We start from the raw sequence: 23077 nt of genomic DNA on the forward strand, positions 1-23077 counted from the left end.
AAGCAATTACTGTAGAAAATGGATCTAAGGTGGCTGTTGAGGCCTGGTCAGAGGACGACGTTTCAGCCTGGCTTTGTGCACAAGACTTAGCAGACTTCGTTGGGCTTTTCAAAAGGAATAACATTGATGGCAAGGAACTACTGCATCTTACTAAAGAAAGTCTGACTAATGAATTAAAAATTGGTAAGAGTATAGAAATCCAAATAGTTTTAAATCTTTAGAGTATGTGTGAAATGCTGGAATGAAAGTGTGTTAGCAGTTCCGTACAAGGATGTTTTTTCCCCTGAAATGCATGTTATTTCATTACCAGGGCTGATAAAAACCCCTAATGGCACATTATCCGCAATACTTTTTTTTCGTGTTTGCTTATACGTAGAGACATAAAAATGCACTTCCACCAACAATGCCATGTTAAGCGATCTTACCTGCTTTTGTTTCTATTTTCCTTTTTAGATCTTGTATTATTAAGCTGTGGAAAAGGAATTTCAGCTTTTGTATATACTTAATGATTCTGACTTTGGTAAATAGGGTACTCTACAGTTTTTCCTATCAGTCTGCAAAAGTGCCATGTTTATAATACTGTGTGGTCAACTACTTTGAATTTAGCAATGAAATTCTTCAGTGTACTGTTATCATAATAGAAAAACACAAGGTATGTTTTAGTTCTTACTTATTTTGGAGGTGAAGCATTTTATGTTGATAATAAGGATCAAGCAAAGCTTGCCTGCCTTAGACACTTTATAATTCACCAGGTGTCCTGGTTAATACATTGTCCTGTCACTTTATTGCAAAAACTGCGATTACATTTTAGGAGGAACCACAAGGAAGTGCCATATTAGAAATGGTTCCAAAGTGGTAATTCTGAAATAAGAAATTTAAGGATGGTGAACTACACTGGAACTTTCTGAATATAAATTCTCTATTAATTTAGATTTAGGTGTAAATTAGGTGCTGGTATGTTTGCCAAAGTGAGATCAAGTATAGCAAAAGGCTGAATAAGTTAATATACCTTTTAAAAAGTACAGTTTTATTTCTAGAAGTTAGTATTACGCTTTGTAGGAAGACTGCTCCCTTCCTTTTGTGTGTGTGTGTGTTGTATTGGTCTGTATCACACAATAGTATCTCTTGTGTATCAACTGGCTTGGTTGAATTCTAGAAATCAACAGAGATGCTGGGAATCTGTCAGGAATTGTTATCCATGGAAGACACTTGGCTTCATTGGTTTCTGTGCACATTTTCTTTAACTTTGGAATAGTCTAAAACTCTGTTGCAGGAATCACCAGCTGAGGCTAATCAAATAATGCTGACTGTAAAGTTTTGTGAGACTTGAATGCAGCGTGACCAATGATGAGAACTGAACTGCTGAATATAGTGTTCTCTATGGGGAAAAATATCAACAAACGTATGTGTTGCCTGGTAGATTTGTAATGACTATCAAGAATCATTTCAAACTCAAACAAGAAAATAAAATGTGAGTTGTAAAAGCTCGTTGTAAGGCAGGCTGTAAGATGCGAAGGATAGATGTGGCTTTAGGCGGAGGACATGTAGAATACAGGCTGATTATGGGAAGCTGTTGCTTTCCGGCTCTTTCATTTGCTGTAAAAGGGTGCAGTGAGGATCGATTGTACATATGAGCTGAAAGAGCTTCAGTAGGTTCTTTACCATTATCAGGTAAAATGCTCGTTGATCAGTCTCTGTTCTTAAGACTGGTCTTTTGCCATCCTTTTTCTTCAGTAGGTACTTTTAACACCCATCATAAGATTAGAGTCAGATTTTAACAGGTATCAGGCAGCTATAAGAAACTTTTAAAAAAGCTCTAACTGAAATCACTTACTATCTTAATAAACATAAGCTACTCCACAAATATGAACTAGCATATATGCAAAGTGAAGCAATGAGTTCCACTTTAGTGGTTATATGAAAGACATTTTATGTACTACTCAAAGTCACCAAATAAAATCATTCAAATCAATCAGTTTTGAAGTTGTAAATGCTTGTGATTCTGCTTCTATGTATCATTCTGCAACTATAATTGGCACAGAGTAGAAATTACAGCCTGATGTATTTGACTTGAAGAATTGCACTGTCTGCCACAGCTCAAGCATTTACAAAATAGGAAAATACTATCTGCCTAAAACTTACATGGTTTTCAGTGTTATTCAAATTCCAGTTGAACTAAATTTTAGGAGTCTATCACTATACAAATACTCAAATGAGCACATTCTTCCTCTCCTTGATAACCTGTTTTCTTTGCTCTAAAAATGCAGCATTTACTAGTTCCATAAGATCTTGCCAAAAAACTCTTGAGTTTTTTGGACCATTTTACTTGATGATTGATAGGAGGATAGGAGCTTTTTCTTTTATTAGCTGCTTATTTATTGTCCTGTTAGTCTTTGCTTTAGCTCTGATTTTCCTTTAATAAAAAGAGTATCCTCACGCCTTTGAAGACGTTTAATCTAAGAGAAAGCGATGAGCAAGTGGTTCACATAACATTTCATTAGCTTCTTTGATTGTTTTTGACAACTTTTTTGAACGAATGCTTCATTACAATGCAAATGGAACTAGCTGCTTTCCAACCTAATTGTCATATAATATGAATAACACTGTATTAAACTCTGTAAGATGCTGAGCAAAAGTAAAGTGACCATTATATACATTCTGGGTGAAAAGCTTGTGTGCATTCAACAAAGTTCAGGATTTCTCATTCTCAACAGGCACAATGACACATTCATTGCAGTTCCACGATGTAGTTCAGTCTCTGAAGGAATACACTGCCTCTTCCCATGCAGAATAGATGGTGGGGGTATATTGTTCCATGCCTGCATACTCTTTTTTCCTATCAGGCTCACTGAATGTGTTAACCTAAGGTGAATCTTGACTTCAGTCTGTGTGCAGAGAGGGGGCAGGAGGTGAGACTAGGTCTAATTTTTGGAAAACCACACCTTCAGTTTGGGAGTTAGTGCCATACAAAGCATTTCGTACTGTAATTTCACAAATTGTAAAGTTGGAGGCATTGCAAATACTTTCCTTTCTTCTGCAGGACGTTGAAGAGACTTCTCAATCCTGATTTGGGTTAGTATGTAAAGAGAACAGATTGCCTTAAAGACAGTGCAGCCCTCTCCTCACTCGCTGCAGGATGTCCTTAGAACATAAAAACAAGGACGAAAATGCATAAGCTGCATTTTGAAATCAGCAAAGATGTGGGGGGTTTTGTCTTTCTCTTCTGGTTTTAAGGTTTCATTCTAGTTACATACAAATACTATGAGTAAGTTTTTTCCTGTTTCATGTCTTTATCAAGAAATTCTGAGAATGAGCTTGAAAACAACATTTTCAAGCAGAATTTGAATAATTTGTGATTCACCTTGCCTTACGTGTTTACTGAAGTAAGGCTAAACTTTGGGGGAATTGCTCAGTATAGATTGAACGGCAAATTGCACGTGCTTTGCCTGTATCAACAAAATCTCATTTTAAGTGTTCTTTTATAGCTAGTTTTCAAAAGATGGTTCATGGATGGTTCTTTAATCCCTGACTAGGTATTTAAAATTTAAATTAAATACCTGACTAGGTATTTAATCAGGAGGTAGTTAATTGATGTGCAGACTGGATGCAATAATGTTTAATCTGTTTGCATGAGAAGAATTTAGGAAAAATTGTCCATGTGATCAAGATAGTAGAAGATGCCCTCAAAATCCAGTTACTACTACAGAACTATTTGGTTCCTTTTTTACCTTTCTTTCTGTTGGTTACATTCTTAATTTTTCTTGATCCCAAGCTGATCTTGTAGATTTTTACAGAATTGCCATGCACAGTCTTCCTAAGAATAAGCATGAACTTTTATTGTGTTTCAATACTGTATGTCAATTCTTACATTGTCTTTATCTTTACATATGTCATTACCTAATCCTTATTAAGGAAATGTAGGTTAATTTATTTCTTTTGCATATGTTTTTTTTACATTGCAACAATCTTTTGTCTTTGCTGATTAAAATGACTTGTGTGTTAGTGTGACTGGGTTTTATCCCTTTGCACACGTTGTTTGGGGCAGCTGAATAGTTGTACAGTAAAGCTGGAAGCACTGGTGTGTTAAGGCCAGTCTGCAGATGGAGTAGGGCCATTGATTGGAAGACTGTTGTATGAACTTTTTATTTTAGTAGTGAAGATGGAAAATTAACCAGAGTAGGAACTAGTATTTACCACTCCTATATGGGAAGAAAAAATTGTAACATACCACACCTGCAGAGTTTTTGACATAAAACAATTTTTAGAAGGAAGATTGTTTTATGTTGCTGCAAGGTGAAGGTTACTGATATCTGGGACGCATTTCCAATTTTGACAGGTTAAAATTGTAGCGTGACAGTTTATAGAACTATAAAATTACCTTTCTCATTGTCAGATTTCTTTTTTCTTTTTCTGCTCACAATTAAGTTGGAAAGAATGGCTGCTGTCTAAAAACACAGATGCAGCTCTTTTTTCAGATTCACGGCTATTGCATATTCTCAGTAAAAAGGTAATAGAACTCAAATCAGTTTTGGGACACTTGAATAAATTTGTGGTCTTTCATGGGGGAATATGTGTTAATAGGTATTTGTGATGCCTTACATGATCATGAAAAAGAGTTTATACCACAATATATGGCCCCACAAATCTCAATCAGAGTATTCTTTCTTTAAAAAAAAACAACCCAAAACTAATGCAGTTTTCATAGACAAAATACTCAGGTGCCATAGGCCATTTCTATGCAAAAGAGATTGGTTGTATTTAATTGAACTGAACGAATTAATTGAATCTTTACTAAAACCAAATATTCTTACTGCATGCAGTAACAGGCCACTCTTGCCCTAGCCACCCCCACCATCAGATACTGTTTGATAGTGGAACTATAGATGTAAGTAATTTAATATAGCACTTTAAATAGCATAATCGAAGCACTGATGCCTTATGCAGCTTTGCAGATAGTCATGTGTTTGGGTTTTGGTATTGATATTTGTTTCGTTTCTAGTGAATGAGAAGTATAAATTGATTCTGCACAGTGTGTGGGAATAGACATACCTTGTGTGTTGCCACCCCCTGCCCACCTTTAGTGGCTGGAATCAAGCATTAAACTACATTGTGAACAATCTCTTTGTCAGAGTTATTCATAAAATATAGCTTATAAAATGTAATCAAACTTGATGAGAATTTATAAAATACTTAGGTTCCCATACATTAATCTCAATGTAATTTATAGGTGTAAAGCCCTACCATGAATCCAAATTTAAGTTAGCATTTGTGCTATTGTATGTAATTCTGTGCCAGACATTTAAAAAAAAAAAAAAAAGGTGTTGAGAAACTCACCAAGGTACTCTGACTTCGCTCTCTAGAGCTGCTAGAAGAGAAGTTAGTGAATGTTTCCTGCAGTCGGTTTAGCAGCAGCAGTGTTTGCAGAGGTGAGCTCGGTGGGAACAACCTCATGCATTGTAATAATGGAGCTCTGGTACCTGCAAGAGCAGGTTGGGGTGCATGTGTACCATGAGGGCTTCAGTATGTCTTACCCAGGTGTTTTAAGGCTTATCATAATCTTGCCAAGGGGATTGTCCACAGTGAGGTTATTTTTTTTATTATTTTTTTTTTAAGAATGGGCAGTGAGAGTACATGAAGTTTTATGGTTTTATTGATATTGTGTGAATGAGAGTGCATGTCATTATAAATGTGATGGACTTTTCTGGGGAGAGGAATGCCAGTGCACAATTTAATGGTAAAAATAAGTTATTTCCGTTTTGGTACAGGTTGCTTACAAAAGTATTGCCTGAGCATTGATGTGCTGCAAGTCTAAGACCTTACCTTTTCATGAAATGGGAACACAAAACTATGAAGTGTAATTTGCAGGCACAGTGTGCGAACACACCGTATTGTTGTTTCCGTGTGTTGTTTGAAGACAGCAAAGTTACTGTTGATGCGTCTTCACTTCATTGGCTTGAGTGCCCCTGAACTGAACAGTCTGTAAGAAAACAAGGCAGCATGGCACAAACATAATTGTGTTTGTAGTTTTATTTTGAGATTAGGAGGACGTTAATCTTTTCTAAAAAACAGCTTGAGACATTCTTCAGTCGTCCCTTTGTAAGCCATGAGACAGCAATACTGTACATCAGATGTGGTGTACTGTAAGGGAGACGTGAAGGACCTTGTATCACAAAAGCTAATGTGGAGGTTAAGGGAATCGAGTGAATTATACTTTTACTGAAATGGTATGTCCTTACATTTAGTGTGACTAGGAAGGACACTGCAGTCCATAAAAAAACAGTCAGTTCCTGTGATGTTAGTGGGATTCAGACTTTTACTTTGTAGTTTACTCTTTTAGATCCCTGCAAACAGATAGTCACCACACCAGTAGTGTGTTTTGCTGTCCTGCTGGGTGTAATATTCTACTAGAGGAGCAGTTGATGCAAATACTTGGGAAGTGAGAAGGGTGGACGTGGTGCTGTGCAGCCTGAGGCAGGCTGGACTTCAGGGTGCCCAACGCCTGGGGCGGTGCCAAACCTCGGAGGGGTGGAAGTGGAGTAAATACCGCATCATCCTCATCTTTTTGTGTAATGCCACACCACCAGCAGAGTTCTTGTGTTCAGAGTGCTCAGCCTCGTTGAAATTAGACTTCTTGAGAGATTAAGCAACATCTGAATGCCTCCTGCTGATCTTGTGACAAATGTAGCACTTTTTGTCTGTAATGGTGACATAATGGTGACCCTGTGCCAACCGTGCTATAGCTGAGCTGTTTGCAGTGGTGGCCAGGGGCATCTGCGCGTTGTTCTGTGTTGGGTGGGGGTGTCTCCTGTACCTCCTACCCTCTTTGCCTTACATGTCTGTGCTGTCCACTTTATATATGGGTACCTTTTCAGAGTCGCTAGGCCTGCGCAGCAAAGTCCTCCAGAAAATTGAAGAATTGAGGATGAAAATGATCTCTGTTTCTGTTACTGTCCCTGATGAGTTCTTATGTCCTATCACAAGGGAACTTATGAAGGATCCCGTCATTGCAGCAGGTATGTCTTTAAATTCTGTTGACTAAAATGAATTAAGGGTAAAGATGGGTGTGGGAACACAAAAATGGGTGTATCTTATCAGCCATAGAAAGATAAACTATTCTAAATAGCTGTTGCAACAAAATAGAACTGTGGTAAATGTTTAATTTGCCAAATTATCTATCTCTCTGATACGGAGAAAAGAAGTACTGTATGGAGCAATGTACTTAGTGTCACCTCTGCTGATGAGGCTGTATAGATTATTTTTTTTAAATGTTCTTTCCTCTATGGGCCCTTGCAAATACAATTACAAACCTAACAGGGTTGTCTCAGTAAGTGCAAAATGGATTTGTGCACATGGGGGGAACCCAAAAACCAGGCTCATTACTACTTTTAGCACACCATGTATATGGCATTTAAAGTTGGCACAGAGTGAGAGTCAATTAAATTCAACAAGCCCTTGGAACTGAGATATGCAAGGAGCAGATGTTATGTAGTTAAAATATTTTATGAAGAACTAGTGTTTTATAGTTCTAATCTTGGGGGGGAGGGGCGGGAGAGGAGGGCATGTGATCATCAAAAGACCAGTGTGTTTTTTTGATGCTCTGTAAACAGTGACTGACTTCATACAGTTTTGAGGTATCAGGCCAGAGTTTGGAGAATTAAAAGCGTTCAAAATATGAAAGCATTTGCTAACATCTAGAGTGGTGAGCACCGCACGTAACAGGGCTCGAGCCTCTAAGCAATAGCAGTAGGAGGACAGCCTTGCAGGTCATTTTTTTTAATATATAATTTTGAAATAAGGATACATAGTTTTAGAGCAGGACAGTTTTGTTGAAAGGCTGAAAATTGCTGCCAGTCACTATTCACTTGTATATCACAAAATCAAATAGGCATTTTTAAGAGAAACAACCTCTTAAAACAAAAAGTTCGGAGTGTGTGTGATCAAGTGCGGTAGTTGGTATCCAGTAACTACTGCCTGTGTGCCATTCAGCATTCCTGTGTCACACAGCTGGCCTCAAACACAGGGTTCTGCTGCTGTTCAGATCACAGTGGGCAAATCTGGGTGTTCCTCACACTGCTTTATTTTTGTAGAATTTGATGACTAATAACAGCGATGTTAGGGATTGCAGGAGGAGAAAGGTTGGATCATGGCCAGACAGGTGAAGGAACACAGAGGTTTGTCTTTGGGCAGGTCTGTATTCACCAGGTGGTTCCTTCACTGCCCGCCATTACAGCACTGGAGTTCCTGTAGAGTGGACACAGCTGACCTCAGGATGTGGGCAATTTTGCAGATTCAAATTGGAGGAATCTACATATTTCTGAGCTTAGAAAGAAACTAACTGAAGTGAGCTGGGGATTTTGTTTAGTTCAGTAAAGCCAAATAAAAGTTAAGTAAAACTTTTATGCCTCTGTGCTATGCAGAATTTAGGAATGAATAAAAAGAAGGTAGAATGCCAAACTGCATATTTCTTTTACTTATGTGATCAGCCTAAATAAGATTTTTTTTCCATGTCAAGAGAGTGGAGTGGCTCATATTCACTGAAGGGGAAGGCAATAGCCTGTGCCCGGTGTGACGGGAGGGGTGGAGGATGAAGGGCTGTTTTCCAGCGCTGTTCCCGGGTGATTGTGCCAATGCGGGGGCGGTTTGTGCCTCCGTTTCTGTTCTCTAAGAGCAAGCCTGTTTGGGAACCGACTGGAGGAGCTGAACTCCTGAAACCAGAGCGGTGTTGCAGGCCAAGGGTGTCCCAGCACCGGGCTGGGTTGGGCAGCGGCGTGTTCCAGCCTGTGGTGCTGGAGCCAGCAGAGCTCAGGCAGCTCTTACTTCACTTAGTTAACGTGCATAATGTGGTTTGGTACTTTGCACTCAGAGACAGAAACAAGACGCTACCCTGAACTGTTCATAGTCATGGTCAGCTTTCATTGTCTTTTTCTTTTTTTTGTTTATTATAAAGGGTTCTTGAAGTGAAAATTATTTTTTTTTAAAAGTTACTCCAGCTAAATGGAGATGTTTAAATTGTGATTAAAAATCTAATGGTTATATTAACCAAAGGTGTGCAGTAACTTTAAGAGCAATATACTATTTATGCATTTTTGTTAAAGCACAGCTTCAATTATTTATTTCCCCCCCCAGGGAGTCGTTCCCTCCCCCCCTTAGAGCATTTTTTTTTTTTTTTTAACTGACTGACATGCAGGCTTTATTACCAACCCCGTTTCATGTACTGTAATGCTTCAGTGCCCTTTCTCTTTCCTCCCCCATTGTTCTTAACTAGCCAACACCCGCACCGTGATGTATTTCTGTAAGTATTGGGGCAGAGAGGGACTATTACCCACAGAGGCTGGTGAGGCTGCTCCACGGTTCCTACCTGTCTGTGGAGTGACGTGGAACTAACCAGGACAAACAGAGCCAGGCTCCTGCAGGTGCAGGCACTGGGATGAGCATCAGCTGATTGGCTTTAAGAAACCTTTTTTCCCAGGACCGGGGTAAGCATGCCTGTTATAAACGCTGACTGTCGATGTTGTTACAATCACCGACTCTCAGTGCTGTTATGTCCTGGCTCGTCACCTCCCTGGTTCGGTGGTTCTGTCTTGGGGAAGGCCTTTAGGCACAGCGACCTTTGGCAGCAGCGCTGACAATTGCTTTTTACAGCCTTGTAATGAACTTTATCTGTGCTGTCTGTAATTCCTGAACTGCCACTACAGACGCAGGAAGACTTCATGTACTCTGGGGCTGTTTAGCACTTGTGCACTTTGATCACGTCAGGTACAAACATGGCTTAATCCCCTGACCTGATGACAGCCAGCCCCTTGGGTGGGAAAGGCCTGGTTTAGCAAGTGTCTGCTGTTGGTCTCTGGGGCTGACAGACCTGGCTACATCCCAACCCAAATCGCTGCACAAGGGGCGCCTTTTCCAGGGGCCCTGTCCCCAGCCCATCCTTACTCCAGCCCTGCCTCTGCTTTGTAGCCATCACTGAACTGCTGCAGCTGGGACTGACCGGTGAATCTGCAGGGCTTTCTGAAAGAGCTTGCACTGGTTAGTTTGCTGAGTACAGTATAATTGAAAAAGTTGATTCAAGTTTTCCTCTTAACGATGTTGTATAGTTTTATTGCACTACATTAAACCATGTAATCTGAAACAAAGATGTATGAGTTTATGGTAAATACCATAAACCATGTAATTTTTCTGTATCTCAAATTTCCTGTTTGGAAATATTGATTTCCTTTTAACTGTAGATAGCTAAACTCTGTACAGTGCAGCAGTGCCCAAGCAGCTCCAATAGAAGCTTTTGATGATTTGTTTGTTTGTTTGTTTTGTTGTAGATGGCTATTCCTATGAAAAGGACGCCATAGAAAAGTGGCTCAGCAATAAAAGACGATCTAGTCCCATGACAAATCTTCCTCTCCCCACTCTTGTGCTCACACCAAACAGGACGCTAAAAATGGCCATCGGTCGCTGGCTGGAGACGCAGCAGAAACACAGTCACACAGCTTAGCTTTGAAGTTATTTGTTAAAATTGATTGAAATGAAATTGTATGTAGCTAAAGAAAATAACTGTATCAGAAACAACGGGAAAGAAAACATTGTGTTTCTGTTCTAAGCTGTGGCTGTCATTTAAATGTGTGTTAGAAAGAAAATCTTCACTGTTGGGCGCTCCCAGAAAATGACTGAAAAACTTTTAAGTTCTTGGTAATTTCTGTTTTAGATTCACTATTTTTACAATAAAGTTTTCTTAAAATTTTCCCTACATTTTTGAGTTTTAATAATTTTACCAACTTAGCCTTTGAGAAGATAGGAAATAGCACAGTATATAATCTATTTCTTTTTCTAATTAAAAAACAAAAACCTCTTTCTCTGTTCCCTGTTACTGAACATGCGGCTGGAAAGGCTGGGAGAGTTCCTCCTGAAACCGGCAGCGACTGCAGCTCATCCCACAGGTATATTAATAATCTTTATTTCGTATGGAAAAAATACAGTAGCTGTGCAAAAATAGAACTACAGGACAAGACTAATATAGGACTTTTAAAAATATCAAAGAAACGGTAAACAATAAATAAGCTAAAGCATAATGATGCAAACTCAAACAGAATTTGTAAAAATGGGTACAGCTGTTTGGGATGTACAGAGCACACCGGGCACAAGCACCACGAGAGCAGGGACCATGGGAAGGCGACCGCTCCGACCCAACTGCGCTTACGGGAACGTCCCTGCATCTGTTGATGTTCAGAACGTTCTTGCCCATATACAACCTTATTTCCTGTGAAAAATGGCACAACTTCACCTTGTCATGCAGCCACACGTACGCTTTTCCTCAAACTTTCATCTTCAACTCCTTAGTTTCCTGTAAAACCACTTCCTAAACATTGCATTGCTGTACCTGTCTCATGAATAAACAATAAATCATTTTGCTTTAAGATAGCACCCAAAGGTGATTAGATAAACTATATAAAGTGCGATTATTGTTAATATGCCATAATATTGTGTTCTTCAGTGCAATAACCAATATGGTCAAAGCCTTGCAATACACATGCAAACATCACTGTTTATTTTACTGGATTTCTTCTAGTTACTAAAAATAGTTATATTTACATGTCAAACCATGGCCACTTATAGCTTACTCATACACAAATTAATTATGCTTCCTAAATGTACATCATGCAACCCAAATTAGAGACCAGTAGAAAAGTGATAAAATACTATCTTTGATTTTAAAAAAAGCATACATATACAGATCTGAGTATTATGCAGCAGGTATCTCTCTTAACACTGGTTTTGAAGTAAGCACTTACGCATTCTAGAGGCACGATTATTATGCAGGTGGTGAGATGTGATACAGCCAAAAGCCGAGATTAAAGCCTAATGTAAAAGAAAAGTCTTATTTAATGGTTAAATGTAGCGGAAAGGATTTCTCTGCTTGAGGTCGTAGTTTGGTGGATTGATGCTCCCAATTGACTCTTTGCTATTCCAGTTGCTGTCACTGTCCTGGGGTGGTAGGAACAGTCTGAAGTGGTTGTATCCCATTACGTACTGGCCAACAGGGACCGCTGACCCAAACTGGCAAGCGACCAGCCAAGCGGTACTTTGTGCAGCAGCAGCACCCTATGGTGTTACGAGCTAAGCCTTACAACCCTGTAAATACACAAAATAATAGTTATACATTTGATTCAATGAACGATCGCTTTGGTTTTGTAGATGTGACATGACTTAGGGGGGCTTCCTTACTGCTGTGAGACTGCGGTTTCGATACAGCATCTGGGTGTAAGTGCGAAGGTTGTTTCGGTGCTCGGGTGTCCTGACAGTGGGTGGGTATTTGGCACTTAAACTCCTGGCGTTCTGTCGCTTGCACGCCGTTCTGGTTGCTCTCTGCAGCACCAGCAGAGGAAATTTTAGTTTGGTAGTGTTTGGCTGAGAACTGCTCAAAATGTGCGGGCTGAAGGCCCCCAGAAGCAGCATTTGTTGCTAATCCGTCTGATGCCTGAGAGTGCCAGGTGCGGCTGGCCTGAGCGCTCTGCTGCTGGAACCTTGCCGTCTTATCCATGATGCCCATGAAGGGGGTATTGCGAGGTCTGTGCTCGGCAACAGTTCCCTGGACTTGACTGACGTTATTCTCCTTGAGTCGAACGTCTGGGCCCTTAACACCATCTGAAAAACTACTGGCTGAAGGTGAGCCGCTGGTGGAGCTGGCAAGAATCACGCTGTTGGAGGGAGAACTGGCAGAGACGCCGCCGCCGACAGGACTCTGCTGCCTTGCCTCACCCAGACTCATCTGAGCGGGGGCCGCCAACCTGTCCGCGGCTTTAGACTTACTTGTGAAAGAATGAGAGGAGAGACTCTCGTGCTGCTGTGACTGGGGACACTGGCTGGACATAAACTTCTCATTGTACAGGTCAGAACCGGGCTCTGTGGAAACGCTTCCGGGTGATAATGTGCTTGTCCCATCCAAATGCTGAATTTTGGAGTGCCGGACTGGCAAGGGGCTCTGGGGAAGATGCTGAAGAGATGACTGTGTCTTTGTATTACATTGTCCGCTTCCCATTTTTGATCCAGGCTGGCTGGAGCTCAGGTGCTGATTAGTTTTTACAATCTGTGCCTGCTTTGTTGGCTGCAGGACCAAGCCTGGCTCTCTCAGATACCTGTTGCCTGCCCTGCTTTGAGGGGAGGCAGGTCTGGCTTTCTGCTGAACGTCCTGAAGGGTCCTGCTGTGGGATGAAGCCACTGAGGAACGTTGCAGCCTTTGTGGAGAGGAAACAGGTTCATCAGGGTGTGGCAGTTCATCCTCCCGGTCTTGAGGATTAAAATTATCATTCACACCTTGGATGACGCCCTCCTCCTCATTATCAGAGTTGTTAATTTGCTGTAGTAGCTGTGGGGACTGACGCTTCTGCTGCTGTGTCTTCTGGAGCTGTTTGCATTCCTCTTCTACTCGAGCCAGGAGACGCCTTATCTCTTGATTGCCAGGACACAGTTGTGTGGCTTCACGTAAGTCAGCAAGAGCAGCAAGTAACTTTCTGTTTAGGAAAAGAAAAAAAAAAGTGAACTTCATAGAAATGTGGGGCAAATCCGAGTCTCAGCGCTGCCTTCGACTAACCCATCTCCACCACTTCCATGAACTATTCTGATTTGTCATCTGCTGCTACAGGTGGTGACAATGTAAGAACTGAATGTTCTCCAACCCAGGAAATTCTTTCCATCAGTGAAAGCACAGACCCGGCCCTGAGCCCTTCCCCCATAACAGCATTTTCAGGAAGGCACCAGGATTCTGCTGGGAACACTGGGAACTGGCACTTTGTCTCAAGCCCTTTACCATTATCTTCAGAGTAGGAAACCTGCTGAACTCTGCTTCGTGACCATTTATCATCTGCTGGGAAAAGATGTGTTGAATCAAAAAGGCACCTCTCCCTACGCTTCGACTACACCATTACAGCTTGGTATTTTTCCAGCTTAAAGAGATGGTTCCTCTTCTCTCACCTTGTGTTTTATCTGGAACCACTAAGGATTCAACATCCCCTGTCCTATAAAGGCAGCCAGTTATTCTTGGTAACAAATGATGCAGCACTGGAGTTTGGTGGCACATCGCTGACAATGTTCTGCTGAGTCACCTGGAGCAGCAGTTCCCAGTCACTCTTGCACTTAAAATAATCCTCTTCATATCAATTTGTGACTTTGTGTTCTGCCTAATAATTACCTAAATGAGTATTCAATACTGCTTTTTGGGCGGGTTGGCTTTAACTGACACAGAGGCTTAATGCAGATGGAAAGTGCACAAGGAAAATAACTTTTTCTTTGCGAATTCCAAATACGACTAGCAGAAAAGGACTGACTGAAAGTGTTCGGAAGTTAAAAAAAAATCTGTGCAGGCAGATGCACAGAATGGAACGGTACCTGCTGTTCCTCTTGGCTCTCGCTCTAGCGTAATAGGCTTCGTAAGACTTGGGTTTCAGATCCAATGCTTTGGTAGCAAACTCCTCAGCCATACCAAAGTCCTAATAATTTAAACAAATGTATTCATTAGACACGGACAATAAAAGAAATCTGCCTGCTCTTTACTCATGGTTCTGCTTCAAAAGTGCAGCTTGTGCTGTACAGAAAGTCACCTTTCTCAGTTTGTAAGAGCAGGTATTTTCTGAAAGACTGAGACCAGATCTCATCTTGCAGAGACTGCATGTTTAACAGGATAAATGACCACAGAGAGCAAGGCTTTAGAACGTGTTTTGAAAAAAGGCCAGTTAAAGACCTAGGAATTTAGAGAAAAACAAGAAAAAAATAATCAGGAGATGGGTTGGACTAGTCCAGAGCTTTCTTTGGTAAGATACGTGAAATTTATAGAGAAGAACTGGGCTAGATGTAATGTATTTGGCCTTCATTTAACAAGAACGCAGAGTAAGAGTGCAGTAAATTGTTAAACTGAAGAGTGGAATTAGCAAAGCAGGACTGAAATGGGGACAAAGTTGGCTATGGGGAAGATGAAGGCAGAAGCAAGTCTAATTTTTATAACAGCCAAGCACAGCACAGGGCTTTCATGATACTGAATTATATCGAGCATGATGATACAGAAGGTTGGGAAGTACTGACAGCAAAAAAACCATCCTGAGATACCCTGCAGGAGCAAAGCAACATGATGAACTTGAGCTTTAGATGTAGGAGATGCGCTTCAGGATCAGCAAAATGTAAATGAGAATTTATCAGTGGGATACAGCAAGAAACGTGTGCGCGCGCGCGCACACACACACAGGAAGGAAGGAAGGAAGGAAGGAAGGAAGGAAGGAAGGAAGGAAGGATTGGTTCTGCTGTGCAGAGCAGCAGAACTCCCCATGTAAAGTCCTGGACATCTCTGTTTAGAAATTCTTCATGTTGGAGCAGACACCAAGAACAACTTGGATGACCGGGGAATTAAGAAGTTACCGTTTGAAAAGAGGGAACAGTTAAAGTATATTCAGAAAAATCTGAAGTTTTTGCTCTGACAGTCACTCAGGCTCCTGCCAGCCACCCGATGCCCTGGTGAGGGTACAAAGGGACAGCCAGCACACACGGGACAGCCCCAGGGGCAGGTTTTGCTCTGTGATAACAAGGTGGGGGGGTGGTGGCATTTTCCATTCAGTTTTTTAAAAGTGCCAAACCCATCCAGCCGTTCATCATTCCAAAAATCCCTGGACTACATCAGAACAGCTGTAAGGGATCCCTCATGGCAACACCCCCTCATCTTATCAACTGTCCCCATTCGCTGACACAACAAAGCCCAAAATCAGGACACAGAGAAAAGGATTCTAAAATAGCAAAAAGAGATGCACAAATACAAACTCAGTAATGCAGCAGAACAGAAGTCCAAGATCCCCAAACCCAGAGGGACAACAGACTCACAGCAAGAGCTTACATTTGTTTTTCGGCGACATCGTGACAAATTTAGGTACAATGAAACTCTCAGCTCATTGAACGCTTTCATTTCTTCTCCAAATCCTTCCCTCGGAAACTTCCTCAGGGCATACTGATAGCGCTGGGCTGCTTCCTTCATCTTACCTTTCTACAAATGTAGGGAACAAGAGGCTTTTCACAAACTCTTAATATTGCAATACCGTTGACAAAAAAGCACATTCGTATTTGACATCTACCAAGAGGTCAAGTAGAAAACAGAGAGACGGGTATTTTTTTTAAGAAAACCTACATGGTATGAAATACAGAGAGACTCAATGAGAGCACCTGCACGTTAACTAGAGCTTGTGTTTGTTTCTAAGCTCATACCGTTAGTGGTATTTCACTAGGATAATATTTGCACTAATACATACTACTTGTACCAGAAAGATTAATGTATGTACAATTAACGTATGATACAATTCATTATTTATTTATTTCTATTTTTTTAAACAGAGCAGTCAAATATCTGATGATGTAGCTGGTTAAAGCTCAACCGCCTGGCTGGTTCCAGCAAAGCATGTCCTTACTCAGGTGGGGGCACCGCAGGAGGGGCTCTGGCCGGGAGGGTGGCTGCCAGCCCCGACCCGCAGCCCGGCCACCACCTGGAGCGGGCGGGTGACCCGGCGGACGAGGGTCAAGTAGCCAAAGTCACTGTAATTCTGCCGAACAGAGGCTGAATGAGAGACCTGACCTGTCCCTGGGGACACCCAAATGATCCTCCCTTGCACTGGAAATGCTCAGACTCTCCAGGAGATGCTTGGAGAACATCTCCATAATAAACTGAAGATTTGAGACAGTTTTGCTAAAAACATTTAAATCGTGGCATAAGAACAAAAGCAAGTACTTCAGTTGACAGAATTTTTTCTCTTCACAGGTATTTCACAAGTTAATTTGCTTTCATAAACATTGGGTGGTTTTTATTATTTAATTCATCTTAGCACTCAAAGTGGACAAAATTTACTGTTGAAACTGGCAAGGAAAGAATTTAATGTTTATATTATTCTATTCAGCTGGAGAGCTGCAAAGTCGTTATTGCGTACTGTGAGCACACTCAAATACATGTTACTCTGCAAAATAACTATCAATTTAAAACACTTTGTCAAACAAAAGAATCAAAGTATACTGGAGAAAGTTGAACAAGCTAAATTGCATACCACAGCTCTTGCAAGTCCAGTCAAATTACTATAATACAATTAAGCACTCTCAAAGTAGACACCAGCAGGGAATTCAACCTCTTGTACCAAACTGTAAACCACAGGAGCAGCAAGTCCTGCCATGTTCAGGGAGGGTTCAAGCTGTGGAGCAACTTGAGGAGAAACTGAAGCAAATGAGTTGTCGGTGTGGACACGGTGGCACCTTCTCCCTGATGGGCTGCGAGTGGCAGCGGGGACACCGCGGGGAGGCTCCCCGGGAGCCTTTGTACCGTGAAATCTGTCACCCTCTGGGCTGAAGCTTGTCCCACGCTTACAGGTTCCTGCTTGGATAGAAAGCTCTAAACCCAGCTCAGCATCAAGGAACTTGATAAATTCATGGGACTCCTGCACAGAATTTGGGAGAATCTACACAGGTCCACCCTGATCCAGGACAGCAAAGTCTCCGGGGTCGCTCCTCCGCGCTGTGCAAAGCCACTTGATACAGAACAAAGATCAGAAACAAGGTGGCAGGTACCTGAGGGCCCTTTAACAAACCCCACCCATTGCAAGTCTTGTAGCTAGAACAGGCTTTGAAGGGTGTGTGTATAAACCACTTGGCACCGCGTTGCACTCCTGAAATAACGAGTCTCTCTTCCGAGCAACACATGACCTCTAGTAAACAGAATGTATCCAAAGAGCTGTCACCTTCCTCATTATATACTTAAAGAGCACACAAAAGAACGTTATCCTGAAGGAAAGGATATGCCTAAATGTCACTTACTTCAAGCACACACCTTACGTTCTCAGTTGGTCTTAAGAAGCAACTGACTGATACAAATATTCACTGAGCGACTTGCTCAACAGAAAGAAAACATACTTAACCATCCTTAAATTTTTATTTATTTATTTTATACGGGAGTTTTCCATGATTCTTTCCCAGGGTTCTCAAGACTTCTTGGTCTCATTCCCAACATGAGAGGATGTGCAAGTCTTGTTTGAACAGAAAAAGGAGGTATGAAGGACTTTAATCCACCTTCAGACAGAAGTCCAATTATAATGTTCTGCTATCAGAAAAAATAAAAATCTACCTACTTTGTACAGTATATTTCCTTCTTCCATCAGTTTCTGCAGCAGAATAAGGAGAATATCGGGTTTTGAAGTGGCCATTGCCCATGCTGCATTTCCTGCAAGTTAAATTTTAAGGATCTCTGACAAAAGGGAAGGAAGTGTGTTTCTGATATCTATTCACACTAGAAAGCCTAATTCTCCTTCAGTAGATATTCCACCTGCATGGAACTACTACTATTATTATTATTATTATTATTATTATTATTATTATTATTATCGTTATTATTATTATTGTGTGCACATACATTTAAAAGGCATATGCCCCCGCTGCCCCCCACAGATAGCAGCCAGATACGAAACGGTCCGATCCATTCTGCCCCTGGTCTAATGCCCTGTGAAAGTCACAGCAAAGTTCAGGCCTAAGCAAGGACCTGTATTCGCTCATACTTAGTACCCAAATAATAATAAATAATGATTTAAAGGTACTACAGATTCAATAATTACCACATGCACATCTGCACCATCTACTTGCCTACTGATAACACATAATCTGCACATATATTTTTTGCTCGCCCTTTGCAAAAATGTACAGTTCTATAATTCATTAAAAGAGTGCTATTTAATGTAAAACTTCTCAATCTAAATTTTGTTAACAGCATCAGAATTAAGTATCACTAATAAACATCATTGTCTTGTTTAAGTATATCATGGTATACCATGTAAAGACTAACTCCTCCAGACCCCAACACACATCAAAGAAAGGAATAAATAAAATTACTTGCGTTTCCTCACTTCTGGAGTGAGTCTGGGGTGTCTGCCTTTAAGAGACCAATTTCTCTTGAGCGGGTGTCTGCAAATCACACACCCTGCAGAGCCCTACTGTGCATCCCAAGATTTATTTATTTAACCTGCTTTGCAGAAACGACAGCAAATCCAGCAGAGCGGGTTCTTGGCTGTTTCCCCTGGGCAGAGACAGTTTTACTCACCCAGCTTAGCTCCTTTCCTCAGCAGCATCACCACCACGGACGTATTGCGGCACCCAATCGCCCTGTCCAGCGGCCGCATCCCGCTGTGGTCAACGTGCTCAATCATTGCTCCTTTCTCTACCAAATACTGCACCTGCGAAGAGAAAGAAGCCGGGCCTTGGAACGTCGCTGCTGGTACCGCCTCATCTTCCCAGAGCACGCTCACGCGGAGCGCACGCTCCAGAGACGCTAAAGCCACTGGCGATCCATGGAACTGAATCCACTGAGGACAAACAGCAGGGGAACGCTATTCAACTGCTCCCAAGAGCTGCAGGTGAGGAATTAAAAATAAAAAATCACCACCCAGGTTCCTGGGAGCAGCTGTGCCAGACAAACACAAGACCCCACGTTACGGTTGTTGCCCCGTTGTTCATGCTGTGCAGGCACAGCCGCGTGGCGTAAGGGCAGCACGCTCAGAGGCCTTATCATGGAGAAGCAAAATCTTTCTGCGGTTCATCAGTTCTGGCAACATTATTCTTCCAACATCTCACCCCTGGGGTCTCTGCTCCACCAAGGCACCCAATCAACTGGGACCCTGACGGGTCACCTCAACGGGTTTGTAGAGGCTGAAAAAAGATATTTTCCTTTCATGTCCCACAGGCTTTTTCTTTTTTTTTTTTAATTTTATTTCAGTTAGTCCAACACAGAAATTTTAAATGCTAGTTTTTATTGAGATTTAAAACACTCACACTGAAGTACAACAGCATGCTGTAACACACAGCGGCTAATGCTGGACTTCTACCCCAGCTGCCTTGGTACTAAAACACTCTTCTGAGTAAACACGTGTGCTACAGCCAAAGAGCCAGCAGTGTCAGCATCTTGGCTCCTTCCTCAAATTTCCCTTCTATTTTTGTTGGCAGTATTTTTTCTAAGTTTCCTTTTGTATTATGAGAATTCAATACATGCTGAGTTTTTCAACTGTTGTACTTACAATATCAGCATCTCCATAAAAAGCTGCCAGGTCTAGGGGTGTCCGTCCGTTTTTGTCTGTCTGATCAGTTGTTGCGCCTTTCTCAACTAAATACTGAACCACTTCCCTGTGGCCTTTTAGACATGCCCAGCTCAGAGCTGTCAGTCCTTCTTTGTCCAGAGATGAAATAGTTGCACCTGTGAAAAGAAAATGAACTTTGTTATTTCACTGAATTTTTCACTGAATTTCACTGAATTTTTTTTTTTTTTAGAGTTGGAAGGGACCATATAGATCATCTAGTCCAACTCCCCTGCTGAAGCAGGATTGCTTAGAGAATGAAGATGTCCTGTTCAATAAGCAGAATTACCTAACTCGCACAGACGCAGTCCCTGGTACTGCCGGGCAGCCTGGAACCACACCTTATTTCCTACCTTCAGCAAGCAGAAATTCCACAGTGCTGAGATGTCCTTCACAAGAAGCCACCATAAGTGGAGTCCGGCCTTGCTTGTCGCTTAGATTCACATCAGACCCATGTGCCACTAGAAGTTTAGCAATCTGAAATAGAAAACAGTGATTTAAGAGTAAATCGGCAGATTTAAATTTTAGTCATAATAGCACGAACTTTTAAAGGAGAGGACTAAGGTGTCAGTTATAGCGATCACTGAGAAATCCTGCGCAACTCAAGTCTTCGCTGCTTGCAGGTCAGGGCCCTCCCGAGAGCAGGGGCCAGCGAGAGGAAGGGTTCCTGCTCCAGGGTTCTCTCTCAGGATAAAGGATCTGAAATTGCCTCTGTTCTTGGTCTAGGAAACAAAATATTCTAACTCCCATGTATTACTTTTCAGGTATATTATAGCTAAGGTTGTCATGCAGCCGATGGACTTTCAAATCCTTTGCGTATCACTTTAAATAACTTTAAAAGTGGGCTTCTGAACAGGTCCCGTTGAAGTTGATGCAAATGCATATTAGAAAATTTACACAGATTTGTTACAGGACTAGAGATGGGAGGAATCGGGACCGCTTCCCCAAGGAATCCACTGAATTTGTGGAGATGTGCCCGACCTGCCAGTGCCCCTGCCGGACGGCACAGAGGAGCGGGGGAACCCCCCTCCTGTTCGCTCTGGTCACTGCTGCTCCACGGTCAAGAAGGAACTCGCAGACTTCCAGCTTTCCTCGTCCCGCAGCAGCTGTCAGGGCTAAAGAAAGCATTTTCATCAACAACATCTCTTCGCTGTTCCACCACATCTTCTGACACATGGACATTATGTGAGTGTTACTGAACCCCCAGGTTTTTTTCAGCTCAGCTGCTCTGTAAGAGTTTCATAACTATTTTCAGACTCAAACGAATCAGTCAGAACCAGGTTCAGTCAATAAGCCATAGACATTCTCCGGTAAATAAAAAGATGGTTCTCAGTAACAGCTGTATGTGCATAGCTTGTAAGTTAAAAGGAATCTTTATGAAAATTTTTGACAAACCCATCAGCCTGAGGCAGTTCTAGTTCCTTTTTCATTAATCATTCTTTTTCATGACAAGAAAGCCTCATCTCTTTCCACCAAGCCCTTCCCAAAGGTGAAGACAGTAAGAGTTCTGGGATTCAGCAAAGGGCTTTAGCTCAAGTTTTGGGAAGTACCGTTTATCCATCCCTAGCAGCGATGTATTACCAAACACCAGATATTTAGATAAGAAACACAGAAAGTCTGTGTTTTGGACAACTCAGCTTCATTCTGCACTAGTTAAAATTGTTTTCCCTATTTTTCATGGTGAGAAACACAGCAGGTTATCAAGCAGTAGTTCCACTTGCTGTGCGTTAACCCTGGCTCCAGACTCCCCGGGGTCACTGCACGTTCCCAGCACAGAGAGGCACCAGCGTTCTAGTTCACCTTAAAAAGCCTTTCTGAGCTGAGCAGCGTATGTTGGCAAGAGCGAGGGCTCTTGATCTCTCTCTAACAAGGAGCAACCTTGCAGCTTGTGGACAGACAGATGGAGACAGAGACAGACGGGGCAGCCCTCCTGTCCCGACAGCAGGGTAATAAAACATTGGCACCATCTTTATTTCAGACATTCATGAGATGCAAGTTACTGCACGTGTTCACAACGCGTGGCTCATGAGAAAGCGGGTAATTCCCATGCACTGGGCACTCACACCCTGTGACTCCAGGCACGCTGTGACGCCGCAGCGCTGCTGCGAGGTGTACATTTAAACAACCTGACACCCTCTCCTATAGCTCACTGCCCTCCCTGCTTTTCTCTGTCTGCTTGTCGAAGCTGGAAAAGAAAATATTTTCCCCACCACGATTTTTTTCCCCCTCTCCCAATTTGCTCGCATCAACTTACTGTGTTTTAAATGGAACTTGAAATTAAAATGTTTTTTTTTTCAGTTGCGTTGAAGGGTCAGTGCTGTTAACACTGTTCAGAAAACGGGTAGTGTGCTAAATTCTGCAAGAACCAACAAAGAACCTGACCCGCCATTTTCTAAATCCTAATACTGTATATATTCCGATAAGAAGTGGCTCAAGTTACAAACTTCATTTCATTATTAAAACTGGTTTTTTCCCCTGACTCTTATCACATAAAACTAAATTGAAAAAAAAAACAACCAAAATTAAAACTCTTCTTAAATGAGCAACTCTAATTAGGAAAAACATGAGAAAGGAAATACCTGTTTCTCCCCACAAGGCATCAGTGTCGTTGATGTCTATGTCATGGTCCTTGTCAATGGTCAGGATGTAACACACCACCTGTCAGACACAGTCAGAGGTGAGCGAGCCACACAACATCCGCTGTCACTCGCAAGACGCAGCAACAGGCAAAAGACTTCAAAAAGCGGGAGTGCTTCTCTACTAATGCCTACCATCAAGAAAATGGGTATTGGTCATAATCCATCACAGCAAGCTCAGTACGGTTTTTAGTAGGACTTGAAGCTGACTGAATGTCATTAAAAGCAGTTCAAAGAAAGCCCAGTGCCCTTCTGTTAACTGGTTCAGGGTTTTACATGATTATGATTTAATGAGCTCCTGTGTGACCTACAGACACCAGAATAATC

General features: G+C 41.8%; 2 protein-coding genes across 3 annotated transcripts in view; one reads left to right on the forward strand and one right to left on the reverse strand.

Annotated features, from left to right (window-relative positions):
• Positions 1–12091, forward strand: part of WDSUB1 (WD repeat, sterile alpha motif and U-box domain containing 1) — a 28902-nt gene extending 16811 nt beyond the window's left edge. For both annotated transcript variants that reach the window (XM_074144715.1, XM_074144714.1), the window contains 3 exons: positions 4–183; positions 6873–7013; positions 10314–12091. In XM_074144715.1, coding sequence (XP_074000816.1) covers positions 4–183; positions 6873–7013; positions 10314–10486 — 494 coding nt within the window. In that variant the 3' untranslated portion in view covers positions 10487–12091. The remainder of the gene's footprint in view (positions 1–3; positions 184–6872; positions 7014–10313) is intronic.
• A 51-nt stretch (positions 12092–12142) lies between these two features.
• TANC1 (tetratricopeptide repeat, ankyrin repeat and coiled-coil containing 1) overlaps positions 12143–23077 on the reverse strand; it is a 55508-nt gene continuing 44573 nt past the window's right edge. Inside the window, exons 17-25 of the mRNA XM_074144713.1 lie at positions 22694–22772; positions 21096–21229; positions 20468–20591; positions 20058–20233; positions 19088–19220; positions 18126–18217; positions 15863–16009; positions 14374–14474; positions 12143–13499 (exon numbers count right to left, since the gene is read on the reverse strand). Of these exons, the coding sequence (XP_074000814.1) occupies positions 12143–13499; positions 14374–14474; positions 15863–16009; positions 18126–18217; positions 19088–19220; positions 20058–20233; positions 20468–20591; positions 21096–21229; positions 22694–22772 (2343 nt within the window). The remainder of the gene's footprint in view (positions 13500–14373; positions 14475–15862; positions 16010–18125; positions 18218–19087; positions 19221–20057; positions 20234–20467; positions 20592–21095; positions 21230–22693; positions 22773–23077) is intronic.

Source organism: Numenius arquata, chromosome 3 (genome assembly GCF_964106895.1).
Source record: "Numenius arquata chromosome 3, bNumArq3.hap1.1, whole genome shotgun sequence".
Lineage (NCBI taxonomy): Eukaryota > Metazoa > Chordata > Aves > Charadriiformes > Scolopacidae > Numenius > Numenius arquata.